The sequence below is a fragment of the Xiphophorus couchianus genome, chromosome 13 (assembly GCF_001444195.1).
Source record: "Xiphophorus couchianus chromosome 13, X_couchianus-1.0, whole genome shotgun sequence".
In the NCBI taxonomy this organism is placed as follows: Eukaryota; Metazoa; Chordata; class Actinopteri; order Cyprinodontiformes; family Poeciliidae; genus Xiphophorus; species Xiphophorus couchianus.
In genome coordinates, this window is record NC_040240.1 from 12,547,692 (window position 1) to 12,562,949 (window position 15,258).

The following is a 15,258-nucleotide window of genomic DNA, read 5'->3' on the forward strand; positions in this document are numbered from 1 at the left end:
GTGGAAGAAGGAGGCGGAGGAGAAGAAAATTAAAATTCTCAATGGTGATTGGTGGCTTCACATGTGACTCGGTGTGCGTATTTAAGCCTCTGGCGCGAGGTCTTTTAGTTGAGGAAAACAAGAGTTGTAAAGAGGTTTGGTTGAGTTTGTGAAAGGTGAGTAGCGTTTACGTCTATTAATGTTGGGCTGTTTGAAATATCTTTGTAATTAACACATTGACTAGAGATTGTGGTGTACGGGGGCTTATATTTAAGTCAAATTTGTTTATTATTAGACTTGCATGGCGCTATTGTTAGCATAATCCTTGAATTAGCTTGTTTTTAGCACGAGAAGACGTTGGTATGCTGTTGTTTTTGGCCGTCTAGTCAACTAGAATCACAATCAACTTATAACTAGATGCCTAATTTGCTTTGGTTTTATCTTGTGTAGTAACTGTTTTAATTCGTGACCAACTTTACTTTTCAGATCTCCGGAAATAAAATGAATTCCGTTGGAAACGTGAAGCAGCGGAGCTCCAATGAGAACATAAAGGTAATTCTGAAGTATTTCTTCTGGGGCTTTAAGCGTTTTTCTTTTTTTGGTGCTGCTTTGTTGATGAATTGTATACGGGACTGATTGGGCCAACTCTATTTCTAAACTCACCAGATGGTGGTTAATTAAAGCCAGGTCTATGTATTTAACATGTTAATTGTACAAGCCACCAGCCCTTTTTGTTTTTGGTGAAAAGTTGATCGAAGATTTTGAAACTTAAACTCTAACTTTATCTCAAGTGGAATATAAACCCTGCATGTAGGTTTAAAAAGTGGCTACATTGCCTTAAAATAATGTGGATCCTTTTTAGCATAGCTGAAAATGTAAGTTTATAAAAATATTTTCTTGTTCAGAGGTTCAAGAGTTTGTAGCTGCTGTCTTTTCAACCTAACCAAACTCAACAATATTCTAATGGCATTTCAAGATGTCCTTCAATTAAAAAAATACTTAAAAGGGAAACTAAAATTTGAAATTGGTTTACTTGAGGAATGGCAGATTACATCATAACAGCTCTTCTCCCTGAAATTGATTGCATTACTCTGTTTGTTAGGCTCTCAAGTGGTTCAAATCTCTGAAAGATGACTTAATCAGCCTCAAAACAATGGTGCCTTTGAGGTCTAGCTAAACATTAACTGGGCCTTGTCTCCTGCTCCTTAATGAGCATTCAAGAGGAACTTTCCCATGACCGCAGTGACTTTGTGTTCTATCATTGAGCTTGTGGCATTTGTTGAAGGAGCCGTTGCTCTAGTTTTAGTGACATTGTAACTAAAGTCAGGTGATGCCAAGCTCAGAAAATCATAACTCTGAATACTTTCCTGTCACGGTGTACTATTTGGGCAGTTTCTGACTTGTGCCACGTTCTGGTTTTCCCTGAAGTCTTCTGTTATCACAATGCCTTTCTTTTTGAAGCTCATGTTTAATATTCTGTCCAGGTATTATTATGTAGATTAAGTTGAATGCATTGTTTAAAATTTATTTCAAGATGGCTGCGGTCTTTTCAACCGCATTGTTTGAAATTGTTTTCAAGATGCAATCTATGCATTAAACTGTATGCATGTTTGCACTCGTATACCATATAAGGAGTGTCCAATTCTATGTATTTAATCAAAGAATTGCTGTAAAGGCGAAAATTGCCTTTTCTGATCTCTGAAGGTATATTTGTCTTTCAGAGCTTCTCTGTACCATCTCAAAAGGTAGTTAGACAACAAAGGCAAAGCCTGCAGGTCCTCCAACATTCAGCAGTCAACACAAGTTTGAAATCGGCTCAGGTATGGTCTGCAATAATAGTCTTAATTGTATAGCTAAGGGTTCGTCCATTCCTAATCCCGATTTTTCTGTTTTAGACAGGAAAAGTTATTCCTAAGAGGAAACAGTGGATACTGGATCAGTCAAGAGGTTCGAAGAGGGTTAAAGTAGAAGTAAAAGCCACACAAACAGAAGAAGTTAACTGTGTACCAGATGGCCTGTCCAAAGAAGCATATGAACTTATGGTAAAAGGTAAATTTATGATCAGTTCTGTAACTGGTGAAATTCCCCCTCACCCTCTAGAAATTACATTTTTGTCTTGCACTTTTCTAGAAACTCCTCCTTCCTCTTATTGGAAAGAAGTAGCAGAAGAACGACGAAAGGCTTTGTACCAGGTCCTACAGGAGAATGAGAAGGTGAGTTAATCACTAGGGGTCAGATAATGTTTAGCTTTCTGAACGTTCCCACGCTCTAACTCCCTTGACCTGGGAAGGAACCAGTCCAGACTGCAGTAAATGTATTCAATCATTAGTTGGCTTTTGTCTATTTCTCTGTTCAATCAGGCCTGTCAAAACTGTCTTTAGTGCTTTTAAGGTTCTTCAGTTTGGTAACCTTGTACTTTAAGCTCTGAACAACTAATTTCTCTTAAACCAGTTGCACAAAGACATTGAAGCCAGAGATGAGGAGATTAGCAAGCTCCAGTCTGAGAATGAAGAGCTGCAGGAGCTGGCACAACATGTGCAGTACATGGCTGACATGATTGAGGTTTGTACCCTTACACTTACTTGTTTCTCAGATTTTAACTCTGAATATCTACCAAACACCTGGCATGGATTTTCTTTGTCCTTTCTGCCTTTGTCTTAAAGCTCAACCTGTTCTGAGATTGCAGTGAAGGCCATAATTAGGCCTTGACATATTATGTTTCTGAACTTGATGCTGCTTTTTATCCAAAAGTGCAGCAGTTTTAGCAGTGGCATACAGGTCTGTAACTGGAGCTAGTGAGCATGGAAAAATTATGGCACACTTAATGCAGTAGTTTAACTGGCTCCCTTGTGCACTGAGTTGAAGTGTTTTTCACAGGGTAAATAAAGTTCATTGTAAGGGCACGATCTCTCTTGGTACAAATTAACAACCTGTATAATGCATTTATAGAGACTGACTGGAAAGTGCCCAGAGAGCCTGGAAGAAATGAAGGACATAGCATTTGATGCAGAAGAGGCAGATCCAGCTGAGCAAGAGGAGGCAGACTACAGTGATGAAGAGACGTCGGATCATGACGAAGCAGGACCCTCAGGATTAAACTGACTATAGAAAAACCTCCTTTTGAAGGAGATGTGCCTTTTTTCTTTTTTTTTTACAGGAGCCCTGTAGTTTAAAACTGAAACAAATGTTTTCCAGACTTGGTTTCAACCTTGTTGTTTTGCACGGTTTCGTATGTTAATAAATCTGGCCGTTGGCAGACCCTGGTTTAAGTTTAAAACGCAAGATCGCTTTTTAACTGATTCTGTACAATAAACTTTAAAGAAACTCTTAAGTTCCTGTTGGCTATTCTTCACTTTAAAGGTGTGTGATAGAACTGCTACATTTATCCTCAAATAGCTCTTTTATTGCACTTTTCTTTGTACATATATTTTGGGATTGTGACAACTCTTAAAGTTCAGATTTTCTTTTTTTAAAGAAAGTGTGGGTAAAATTGTTTCTCATATAAAAATAGGTCATGTTGACCCATTTCTTGACACAAGGAAACCACTTTCTGCTATTAACTTACAGGGACATTTTATATGTGAATGCCTTTGCAGCTTATTTATACAACCTCTTTGCACTTCAGTTAAAAAAAACATCTCTTTCCACGTGCAAATGCCTCCCTTTTTGTTTACGGTAAAAAATGCATAGCTTGTTCTCATTTAGCTTGTAACACATTTAGCTTGTGTTGGCTCGTAACACAAGCTAAAACAGCCAAAACAGAATTAGAAAAGACTTTTAAAAAAAACTTAACTCTGAGCTGATTGTTATTTTTGCATTAATTTAATATGCAGTTTAAATGGTGGCAGCATGCCCTTTTAAGAGTACTTATAAAAGGTCATTTTGCTGGATATGTGAGGGTACCTTGAGTGTTTGGGCCAAAAATTGCCAGGTAATGCAATCTATAAATTTTTAGCATAGCTGAGCCTGCTTCATCCCATACAGATTGTTTCAAATTAGGGTGACAAAATGGCTGCACACAGCTTTTTTTTTTTTTTTTTTTTAAGTTGGATTAAAATTTCCAGGTCCGTTGTTTACAGAAAATACAGACTTGAGTAGAAATTCACAACAGTAATTTTAAATATGCAAAAATATACTTTATTGCAATATTGTAGCACAAGAAATACTGCTGACCACAACAGATGAGTAGTAGATGGATCAGTGCTGAAGCTATGGACCATAAATTAATTTCAATTTCAGCAAAGTGTTAAGACTGTAAATAACTCCACATGTGCACACATTTGTCTGCATGTACTCAACAGTGCTTAGGATTCACATGGCCCACTAATTATAAACACTGGTCAACTGCAAGTTCATAAAAGGGAGAATGCTATATACAGAGTGGGTTAATTTAGATGCTAGGCTAAAAATACTGTACTGCTATATGCACATAATGAAATGAAAATTGCTTCAGATTTGGACCATACTTTGCAAAAAAAAAAAAAAAAAGTTGTATAGAAAAACAAATGACAATCTTTTAATAACTGTTCACACATTTACAGGTAAGGGGAAAAATAATGTATAAGAATATTTAATATGGCTTTGAACTGGATTCAGAAGTTGCATCTAAATGTAACAAGATCCATCTATTGTGGGTTTAATTCTTTAAGTTGTGCTTTTTCTTTTAGATCTGAGTTCTGGCCTTAATGCAAATGTTTTATTGAAAATACATTCTCTTGAATTAGCTCTTTTTTTGCTAAAAAATGGTCAAAATTATAATTACATTTCCTTTGGTTACAGTAAATCTTCTAGTTGATAAAGTAACATTTATAAATATATAGAAGTCTCAAAATCTTTATGATACTTCAATGAAGAAAACATATCAAATCTCCTCCAAAAATTATAATCTAATATATTTCTATTAAAACAAACTCCAATTAAAATGAACCATCAGTTTACAAGATCATAATAAAACTATCAAGGTCAACAGTTCATGTTAGACCTGAAAATACAACATAAATATGAAAATTATTCACAGAACATGATTTTTCTGCACTACTGCAGTTTAACTCCAAAAGAATAGTAGAGTTACAAGGAGTAAACAATAAATAGGAAACAGGTTTTTATGTGAATGTTTGTCTTGGTGCGTTAGCACCTGACTCAGTAGTACAGGTAGCATGATACAAGCAGGCATTTCAAGTGCAGCTCAATAAATCAAAATATAATTTAAAAGCTAGTCTCAATTTAATTCAAAAACTTACTTTGTGTCACTGATACCTAAAATATTTTGAAAATGATTGCGCACAGCTAAGGAGCTAAATTTTGTCAACTGGTGAACTTTCAAAATGAACCAAAATAAATAACTGAAATACCACTCACTAATAAATCTATGCACAATTTTTGCTTTGTGAACTCCATGACTTTATTTTAACCTTAAAGTATTCTCTAATTTATTGAGATGCACCTGTAGATCCTTACCTCCGGTCATTTTTTTCCACACAGCGTTTAGAGATGTGGAAAAACAAAGCCTTTCATTATGTAAATGTGCAGTTAGCCTAAAACAAGGCTACGATACCACTCAGATCCTATACTCTTTTTTTTTTTCTTTTCTCAGATGCTAAAACGTGCATTCTCTAGAAATCCCGAGCCGGATTTAATACCCTGCAGTGGCTCCTGGCCCGGCAGGAAAAATACATTTACAAAAAGAGTTTCTGTGGAATCTGCTGCCTCGACCTCATCAAGGCTCAGGCGGTCGAAGCTGACATCATCCAGTGGGCTCCTCGTATCGGCGAGGTGCACGAAAACGAAAGAAAAAAAAAATCATATGTACAAAACAAAGATTGCACTTGTTAAACTGCAAGCGTGAGAAGGCTCAGACATAAAACTGCTGAGCGAGTGGAACAAGTGAGCCCCTGCTTCATCTCATCACAAAGAAGGCTGTAAACTGCTTTCTGACTTCACTTACTACTAAAAAAAAACATCTTCCACCAACATGTCTTTCAGCCTCTGCAAAATCCCTGAAAATCAAATGGAACGTACCAGAAAACACGAATCATATTACACTGTGAACACAACCAGGTGTATTTTCCAGCCGTGTAAAAGATGCTGCATTTACAAGCTTACTAGTGTAGTCTTCTGGAAGCACCTAAAAGCAATGCAACTAAAACATGCTGCAATAGTTACTCATAAATCACAAAATAATTAAGCGTCACGTCGGTCTGTATATATGACCAGATTCCTTTATAGTAAGTGATGTGGTTGTTGTGTGCTTGTTTCCAAGGAGAGGATGCTTTGCAGGAATATCCACGATCTGTGCAGCAGCAGCAGCAGCTTTGGGTCCAGTCAAGTTCCAGCTTCGCTTCCAGTTCAGTCTGAGACTTGGCCTGCCTGGCTCAGAAAGCAAGTTAAGAAAGGAGGAGTGCGGGGGTTATCTCGTATTAAAGTAAAAAGAGTCCAGGTCTGGATCAAGGAGGGGTATAGGTTGTGTGTTACGACCGTCTGTTTGGTGTTAGTTCTTCTCAAGAGGCAGCTACGAACATAAATCATTTTCTTGCCATCAGATGAAGAAGCAGAGCAGCTCGGAGAGCTCGACGTCGTCCCTTGGCGGCCAGGTTTGTTAGGTTTTAAGCGGCTCGAAGATTCAGAAGGCGGTGGTGACGGTGTTTCCTCTCCGCGTGCCCAGACGGATCATATCCCCAACCACAGTGTCCAGCTGCTCGTACGCCAGCTGCCCCTCCTCGCCTGCAACGGCAACAAGGGTCATTTAGAAACACAGGAGTTTTTTATATAATGATCATTCTTGATAAACCAATTATCAAGGATCAAGCATCTTTTGTCAGTTTGCTTTTCTGTTTAAATATGAAGGTAATTTTTCCGACGTGGTCAAAAGCAGTGGAATAGAAAGTTAAAATAGGTTGGATTTATTTCTTTTCATGTTTAAAATAATAAAGTCTAGCAAAGAAGAGAACCTAAAATTTGGCTCCAAACCTCATTTCATGCAAGCAAAGTATGCTTACCCCCGGGTCTGTCGCTGGTCATAAAATAAATACGTAAGTGATCGAGGTCAGGCTCACATGCAACAAGAATGGATTTTATTTGTATTCTTTTGTTATTCATGAATATTTGTTCAAAAAAAGTGGGGACACTCAGTTTTATTTTTGTTTTAAACACGGGAAGAGAATAGAAAGCAGAATATACTGTAAATGTCTATCATTACATTTTGATCACAAAACAAAAAAAGCAGACTACACTTTAACCTAACTAATAAAAAAGGAAAAATAATAAAACCAGATGTGTTTTTGCTTTTCTATCCTTATGAAAACAAAAAACTACTCATGAGAACTGAAATTATTATTTTTTATTCTGCATCTAACACGTATACATTAGCTCTTAATATAAAAAAAATGAAAATAATACCGCATTTGGATTCATCTTAATATTATTTCCAAACTTTTTACCAGGTAAGGACAATTTTAAAATAATTATTTGTAGTGTGTTACAACATCCTGAGCAACAGCTTGATATACTCGCAAAATAAAATCCATCACTTATAACATCTAAGTAATATTAAGTTACACTGGTTGGCTAGTAGGAGGCATAGTATTGGTTGACATCAAATGCAGGTTTTTAAGCAAGTTCCCTAAAATAAGATTTTCAGTAAAAAAAAAAAAAGAGAAAAAGGTTAAAGTAAAAATACAAGCTCCACTCATACTAGCTCTCATTTGAACATAATCATGCATCGATGGTACCGAGAAATTATTTGATTTCCAAGGATTCAAAATAGCACTCACCAAATGTGAGCAGCGTCTCTATGGCGACATGGCGCAGCTCCTCATCAGCTGAATCACACAGAGCTACGACTGCTTTCAGGCTCTCCACTGCCTTCAGACGCATAAAAACAGCTTTATGAATCCTATAAGCAAGTTCTATTCTTCTATCTTTAATAGAAGTGTGTAACTGCTTTCAGACAATAGTGGGATGTGACTCTGACCTGCAGACAGCTGAGAGCCGAGCAGGCCGCCCTCTGGCTCTGAACTCCAGCCTCTGACAGCGCCTGGGTGTAGTACTCTACAGCCTACAAACACAAGACAACATTCAGATGCTGCTTGTGCTTAGACTCAATGCAGACCTCGGCTACGGTCGCCACTGCTCACCCTGGTCCTGAAGTGTCTGTCTGACGCTCCAGAGGAGAAGTAGTCGGCTGCTGCCTTGTTGACCCGGGGGTCTTCTGCTGTCAGCAGGGAGGCCAGGGCCCTCAGGGTGCCGCTTCGAGGCCAGAGAGTCGACAAAGGCACCTCCTCCAGTTGTGCCAGACACCGAGAGAAATCATCACTGCACAGGATCTCTGCGAAGCCCTCTGTGAACGAACACAAGCAGAAAATGATCAAAATCTCTGCTTTCAATAACGAGCATTTGGATGCATTTTGGACAAGCTTTGTTGCACTTTTAAGCCTTATAAAAACACAAAGCATTACTCTAAAAACAGAAAGAAAAGGATAATGACATTTCAATTTGTATTTTTTTCCTAACAAGTGTGGCATGCATTTGTATTCAACTCCCAGTATTCAATATACTGTAGGACCATATTTTGCAACAATTAAATAAGATTTTACTTAGGGGTATGAGAGGAACAAAGGGGAATCTTTAGAAATGCATAGCAACCCCAGCAAACACACTTATGTTTGTAATTCCAATTAAAAAACACATCTAAAAAAAATAAAAACATTTAAATTACTGGGTATGAATAGTTTTGTACAGAATATATTAATGATTTGGGGTAACTTGGAAGATAAATGTATCATATGGACAGAAGAAGAAATTAACTTTTGTTGTACTCAAATCTTTACAAAGGCTTTTCTTTTGCAAAGTGATCTGAAACATATGAACTTCAAATGATTTTCTCTTTCAACACAGCTAAAGATCTTTATATTTAGTTTTTAGGTTATACATTTAATTTTCATCAGTGTCAATTTACTGCAAAAAATTTAAGCAAAACCTCAGAAGCCTGAAAAGTCATCAAATTACATTTATTAATAACTGCAAAAAACCAAATGCTGTTTGGTTTAAGTAAAATAATTATTTGAGGAAAAAACATAAACTGATCTTTAAAAACATTGGCTTAGCTTGTTACTATTCACCTTCTCTGGCCAGGTGCAACAGGTGAGTCTCCATGTCCTGAACGTCGTGCTGTAGGATGTAGTTGTGGAACTGAAACACAGTCAGGACGTCCCGGGAGAGCACCGCAGCAGGAGGGCCGAGCGCCGCAGCCAGGTCGCTCCTGTCCACCATCTCACTCACAACCATGCCAATCACTGAAGAAAAGGAAAAAATATATTGTTGATTGCAACAGTTTCAGTCTTAAATAAGTTTGCATATACATTTTAGTTGCCGTTAATAGCTGAGCATGATCCGAAAACAAGGCCTGAATTGGGTGCCGATTGAACTGCAGTTCAGTCTAAATCTGAACCGGAGCACAAACTAGTAAAATTTTAAGCTCTTTTATGAACATTCAAAGTAAATACAACTTCTCTAACTTCCTGTAGCAGATTGCTGTGCTGCAGTGCTAATGCTAGAATCAGCAAGTAACATTTTGGCTTTGTTACCTCAAACTCTGTCCTTATTTTTCTACATTCTAAAAGGTTTTATATCGAATATTATATTTACTTTACTGTTCTCCTTTTTTCAAACAAAATGTAGTAAACTGAAATAACACACCCACTGACATACTGCGGGTTAGTCTAGCAACCTCAATATGGATCTTAAATCAGTCCAATAAAGATATTCACTGCAAAAGTACAAAATCTTACCAAGTAATTCATTTTTTTGTCTAGCTTCTGGTCCAATTATTTTTATTAAATAGAAATAAGACAAAACTAACAAGTAACTTTTCAGCAAGATATACTAGCTCATTTCACATCAATAACTCCTTAATATTGATTTTTTTAAAAGTATTAGTTCTACTGGCAGATTGTTTTTCCAATTATAACTGGTCTTGTTTCCCATGTCATAAGTGAACAGTAGAGCTAGTGCTTTTTTAAAATCAGTATTAAGGAATGATGTTTTTAAGACAAGCTCCTATGTCTCGCTGAAAAGTTACTTGTAAGTTAGTTTTGTATTATTTCTAGTGTATTAAGATTTTTGCACAAGAATTTAGAGAAGATTTTGTATTTTTGCAGAGTTGTTACTTAAAAAAGGAGCTCAGTTAAAATAACTAAATAAACATATCTTGTAAGTTAATCTAAATAAGAAAGGGCCGTTACACATTAATTCATTGAATGTGTAGACAAACATATTCATGCGTTTAAACAGCCTCTGAGAAGGAATTTAATTGTCTAATTTCTAGCGCAATTACCACAAACTGTTTGCAGCCTTCCTAAACATGGTTCCTGTGTAACAGGCTCTACCTCAGGAACAAAATAAAAAAACTGTTGTTGGTTTACAGGTCAAGTGCCGACCTGTGTCAGCGCTGTGTGGGTGTCTCTCCTGCAGCACTGCTGAGTAGCTCTGGTTCATGTGCTTGAAAACCCGGTCCAGCGTAGTGTGGAAAAGCCCCGCAGAGCCGCTGCACTCTGACCACAGAGTCATCAGCTGCGGGCGCTCTGCAAGGCTCGGGAGAACTGGAAGGAGAAACATCGTACAACGGAAGATCAGGTATTTAGATTTTATTTTTTAAAAATCATCAAACTCTGGATTTTAGGTTGCCAGCTGGTACCGTCGGCAGCAGAGGTGACAGCTCCTAGCCTGTCAACGCTGATCTCTGCCAGCTCCTCCAGCAGCTGCGTCTGTCCCGACAGTTTGAGGAGAACACTGCGTCGCTGCCACACAGCCATCCCGCTGGTCAGCATCTACCAGACCATTTTGTGTTATGCTTCAATAAATACATCATACTCCAGTTTCTGATGGCAGAAGACTGAGGAAAACTACCTGGATGAGGTGAATGCAGTACTGAAGGTGGATGACGATGGCTACATCCAGGTTTTCATTTCCAGTGGTGAGTGGCATCGGACTTCCTGCCACGCTGTTTCCAACCCCGGTGTCCTCTGTCAGGGCTTCACTCAGGTGTCCTCTGGCCTCCGGATGCTGACTCCTGAGCAGCACACACCAACAGCGGCCACAAGGTGGCAGCATTTTAAAATGTCATACTTTTCCAAAGACATGTTCAAATTCAGGTTTTCTAACAATCTGAACATCAGAGTAGAAAATGTTGATTCAGTTGTGTTCAACTGTCTGTATGTTTCAATAACAAAAATCTCCTAAAGTTCTGCAGTATTTAAAGAAGTATTTTACTGATTTGTTGTGATCTGGGCAAAATAATCTCTTTCCTTGCAAAAACAAAAAATCTCACCAAGTATTTTTGGTGAGATTTTAATAAGTGAAAGGAAGTTACACAAATTAAATTGAAGTGAAACATCAAATCTTCTAGTGCCTTGAAGAACTCACTCAATTCTTTCTGGGTCTGTATCTAAAGGTGGAGATTTCTGCGGGAGACTGCAGATGCCTATGTTGTCGTCTCCGGTGTCATCGTCATCAAAGTCAGACGTGTTGAGGAAGTCGAAGCTCTCCAGGGCGCTCTCCACCGTCAGGCTGAGGCTGGACGACCGGCTTCTGTGACCTGGCAGACGACACTGTGGAAAAACAGGAGCACCACATGGAAAAAAGGAAATTAAACACTACAAAGGATGAGAAAAATAAAAAGGTTGGAGCCACAAACCTCACTATACTACTTTATTAGAATTTTTGATAAACCAAAACAAAATGTAGTGGGAATGTAAGGACTTTTCAACATATTTTACATTTTAAAAAATCTAAACTTTACAGAGCCTCCTTTAGGGAAATGTCTGAGTCTGCTTCTCTGGAAAAAATAGTTCAAGCTCAGCCAGATTGAATGGAAAGCATCTGAAAACTTTGGTTTTCAAGTCTTGCCACAGATTATAATTTGGATTTAGGTCTGACTGGGCCATTTTAATACATGTATAAACCTTGATCTAAACCTTTCAACTGTAGTTCTGGTTGTATACTTAGTGCTGGTTTTCCTGCTGGAAGGTGAATCTAATGTCCATGCAGGGTTTGAATTAATTATAGAGGACTTATGCAAAATTCACATTTTACAAGTTTTTATACTTCCATTTGGGTTTCAACTTTTTATAAAAACAGCCCCCCCAAAAAAGAAAAAAAAGAATATTTTTGGAAATAAGTTAATGTTTTTGGGTGTCTGGAAAGTGAGTCATTTCAAAAACCTACTGATTGATAAGTCACAATGGACAAGACTGTGTCGTTACCTAGCAACCCAAGCTGAAATCCAGCTGAAAAAGACCAGAGTTTTGTTAACACTAACCTGTTCAAGGAAGCACAGTAGTTTACCTTTAACAAGTTACATCAATCGCATTTTATAAATTATTTGTAAAACAAATGTAAAAACATGCATCATTCCTGCCATTTAACAATTTTGTACTATTTTGTATTTTTCACTTGCAGAAAAACAAAAAAAAATTAAAGTTTATGGTTTTAATGTTAAGGAAGTGTTAAACATTGGGGCAGTAATAATACTTTTAAGCTAACAGTAAGTGCGAAGGGCATTTACTGCCTCTCTCAGATCCTTATCATCATAGATAGCAGTCCTTGATGTGATTATCACCTTGAGTAGGTCCTCCAGGCGCATCACTTCCTGCTCCAGGTCTTGCAGCTCCCTGCAGCGATGGGTCAGCGACTCCAGCTTGGTCAGCAGGATGTGGATGGCTTCCTCCAGGCTGCTCTCCAGGAAAGCCCTGCTCCCCTCCCCCGCCCAGCCCAGACTCCCGCCGCCTTCAGCCAAGCTTTCGGCAGGTGAGACAATTTCTGAAGACGTCAACCTCTTCACAAGCTGCCTGGTCAGGTTGCCCGGCTCCTCCGTGTCCAGCTCCACCGGCTTTAGTTCGTCGGCGTGGTCCAGGAAGACGTCCTCAGGCGCCACGGTGGACAGGTGTCCATCAGAGCACAGCGACGGAGCGGCCGAGCCGCAGATGGAGATGGAGTTGCGCTGGGACTCGGTGCGCTCCCACTCCGAGTCGGCAACATCGGCTTCATCGCTGGCAAGGCTGGCACTGTTCCTGCTCCCTCTGCTTCCCGTTTCCCCGTCCTCCTCATACACTTCCTCCTCGTCCTCCTCTTCCTCCTCTAAATGCTCCTCTGCAATGGAGTCCTCCCTGGTCTGCAGGGGTGGGTGGGTGGGTAATGAATCTGTGTCTGGAGGAGTGACTGTGATCTCAGGGTTGGACTGGCTCTGGGAGAAGGAGCTCTGGGCGGGGCTGGGCGAAGACCCCGACGTGTCAGAGAAGGTGAAGGACAGACGTTTGCACTCGGCCACACCGCAGCCGCCATTCTCAAAGACATCGTCCGGTAAAGTGGACTGGCAAGGCAAAGAAAGGAGTCAGACTTTAAAACATCGAAGACAGCGAGACGATTTCAAATGTGAGCATCTAGACAGGAATGATCAGAAACGACAAATGATAAAATGATTTAACTCAAAGGGAAGTAAAAAAGTGAAGTAAATCATAGAAAATCAAGTGTTGGTGAGTCATTTACTTACATCCTTGTTTCTTTGTATATTATATTGATTTTCAGATTTTAATGATGAATTTAACGCCTCGTTTTTCTGAGGTGGAAGGAATTATACAACAAACAAAATCTATTACTTTTAAGAAGAATGGATTTTCTTTAATCCACACAATAAGATATTTTTCCATACAGACAATAATATGAACTTACTAATATTTGGATAAATGTTCATAAGGTAAAATCAATGTAGAGAATTAATTTTGTAGCCACCAAGCTTTTTCCATAATTTCTGCTGGAAGTTTAGTCTCTTTTTTCCATGATATTTTACATAATATAGCTTTCATAACTACCTCAGTACAAGGCCCACTTTATTCAATTTAATTCAATTCCAAAATAATTTATTAATCCTAAAGAAAATATATTCACTCCAGAACCAGTTTTGACGTGCTAAAATCTGAACCAAAGAAAAATGGATGTAGTACAGCTTATAATTTAATCCATCCACTCAGTGGATGGCACTAAAATGACTGACGGTAAAACAGCCCCTCAACATGATGCTGCCATTACCGTGCCTGATGGTTGATAGCTTAATTAGTCATTGTGAACAAACTTCTTAATCTTTATTTCACTAACAATTAAACTTTTCTTTAGAAAGTATTTGGCTTGTCCACATTGCAGGATGTGAATTCCTGTAGAGCCTGAACTTCTCAGTCTAAATGTTAATATAAAACTCTCTTTATCAGAGGCACTGATGTTACACCTTCTTTCAAATTGTAGTAGCTTTATGTCTTGGTTGGTCCTGGATTGTTTTATGATGATTTTTATAATCTCATTTCATTTGTAGCTGATCTTTTGACTGGAGAATACACAGCTGAACTCTCCAACTAAACAATGATCCCAGATTAAAACGACCCCAAATACACACAACATTAATGCCTTCATCAAGTGTATGTAAATTTATCACCAGCACTGCATAGCATGAATGGCTAGAAGCAAGTCATGCACATCCACAAGCAAACTACCACACATGCAATTCTGCAGGTTTTAGAGTGAAGCTGGACAAACCCAGCTCAGGCGTTTCAGTGAGGCAGGGGCAACACATTTAGGGTTCCAGAGTGGGGGCGGCGGTGGGCTGATCAGGGGCACACAACACACTCACATAGACCTCCAGACTGGATCTGGGCCTTGGCCGGAGCGAGGCCAGGTCACCAAAAGAGCGGCTGCGCCTTAGCTTCTCCAGCAGCGTTTCTCGCAGCATTTGGAGGAAGGAGAAGCGCTGGCGCTCGACAGGATATGGCGGCCACTTCTTTACCCAGAGCACACAGGGATGAGGGGAGTGGGGCGTTTGGGGTATGAGCAAGAGCATGATTATGAGACACCGAAGGGCATTATGATGTGGAACTGGATGGATGAGGGTTAGTGCAACACTGATGATGTATAAAAATTATTCGGTTTGTTTTGTCATGCAACACAGACAGTGCTTGGACTTACAAAGAAGGAGCTGTCCTGGAAGGTGGGGGTCTCGGGAGTACCCTGGCTGTAGACCGATACTCGCCTCTGGAGGGCTGCAGCTTTGCTCAAGTTGCCCGATGACAGAGTCAGGTCTTCGACATCGAAGGGGCTGATCGAGTGAAAGAAAATTATATGAATTATGAGTGGATTCCAAGAAAGAACTCACCGAACTGCTAATTTCTAGTTTCCCCACTAGGTGGCAGGACACCACTAGCTATACACCAGCACTATGTTTGCAGCTCCCAACAGTTGTGG

At 39.1% G+C, this 15,258-nt stretch overlaps 2 protein-coding genes across 7 annotated transcripts in view; one reads left to right on the forward strand and one right to left on the reverse strand.

The window, feature by feature from the left end:
- The first annotated feature begins 12 nt into the window (after positions 1-12).
- Positions 13-3,310, forward strand: gmnn (geminin DNA replication inhibitor). The gene is made up of 7 exons (XM_028035451.1): positions 13-155; positions 466-531; positions 1,701-1,799; positions 1,875-2,028; positions 2,110-2,192; positions 2,431-2,541; positions 2,929-3,310. Exons 2-7 carry the CDS (start codon positions 481-483, stop codon positions 3,079-3,081), a joined length of 651 nt encoding a protein of 216 aa, XP_027891252.1. The 5' UTR covers positions 13-155; positions 466-480; the 3' UTR covers positions 3,082-3,310.
- Positions 3,311-4,093: 783 nt separating this feature from the next.
- ripor2 (RHO family interacting cell polarization regulator 2) overlaps positions 4,094-15,258 on the reverse strand; it is a 73,234-nt gene continuing 62,069 nt past the window's right edge. For 5 of the 6 annotated variants that reach the window (XM_028036349.1, XM_028036348.1, XM_028036351.1 and 2 more), the window contains exons 12-23: positions 14,983-15,112; positions 14,651-14,797; positions 12,593-13,342; positions 11,398-11,582; positions 10,882-11,044; positions 10,670-10,802; positions 10,413-10,574; positions 9,096-9,269; positions 8,112-8,314; positions 7,949-8,032; positions 7,749-7,839; positions 4,094-6,699 (exon numbers count right to left, since the gene is read on the reverse strand). In XM_028036349.1, the coding sequence (XP_027892150.1) occupies positions 6,599-6,699; positions 7,749-7,839; positions 7,949-8,032; positions 8,112-8,314; positions 9,096-9,269; positions 10,413-10,574; positions 10,670-10,802; positions 10,882-11,044; positions 11,398-11,582; positions 12,593-13,342; positions 14,651-14,797; positions 14,983-15,112 (2,323 nt within the window). In that variant the 3' untranslated portion in view covers positions 4,094-6,598. The remainder of the gene's footprint in view (positions 6,700-7,748; positions 7,840-7,948; positions 8,033-8,111; positions 8,315-9,095; positions 9,270-10,412; positions 10,575-10,669; positions 10,803-10,881; positions 11,045-11,397; positions 11,583-12,592; positions 13,343-14,650; positions 14,798-14,982; positions 15,113-15,258) is intronic. The other variant, XM_028036354.1, reaches the window with a different exon arrangement.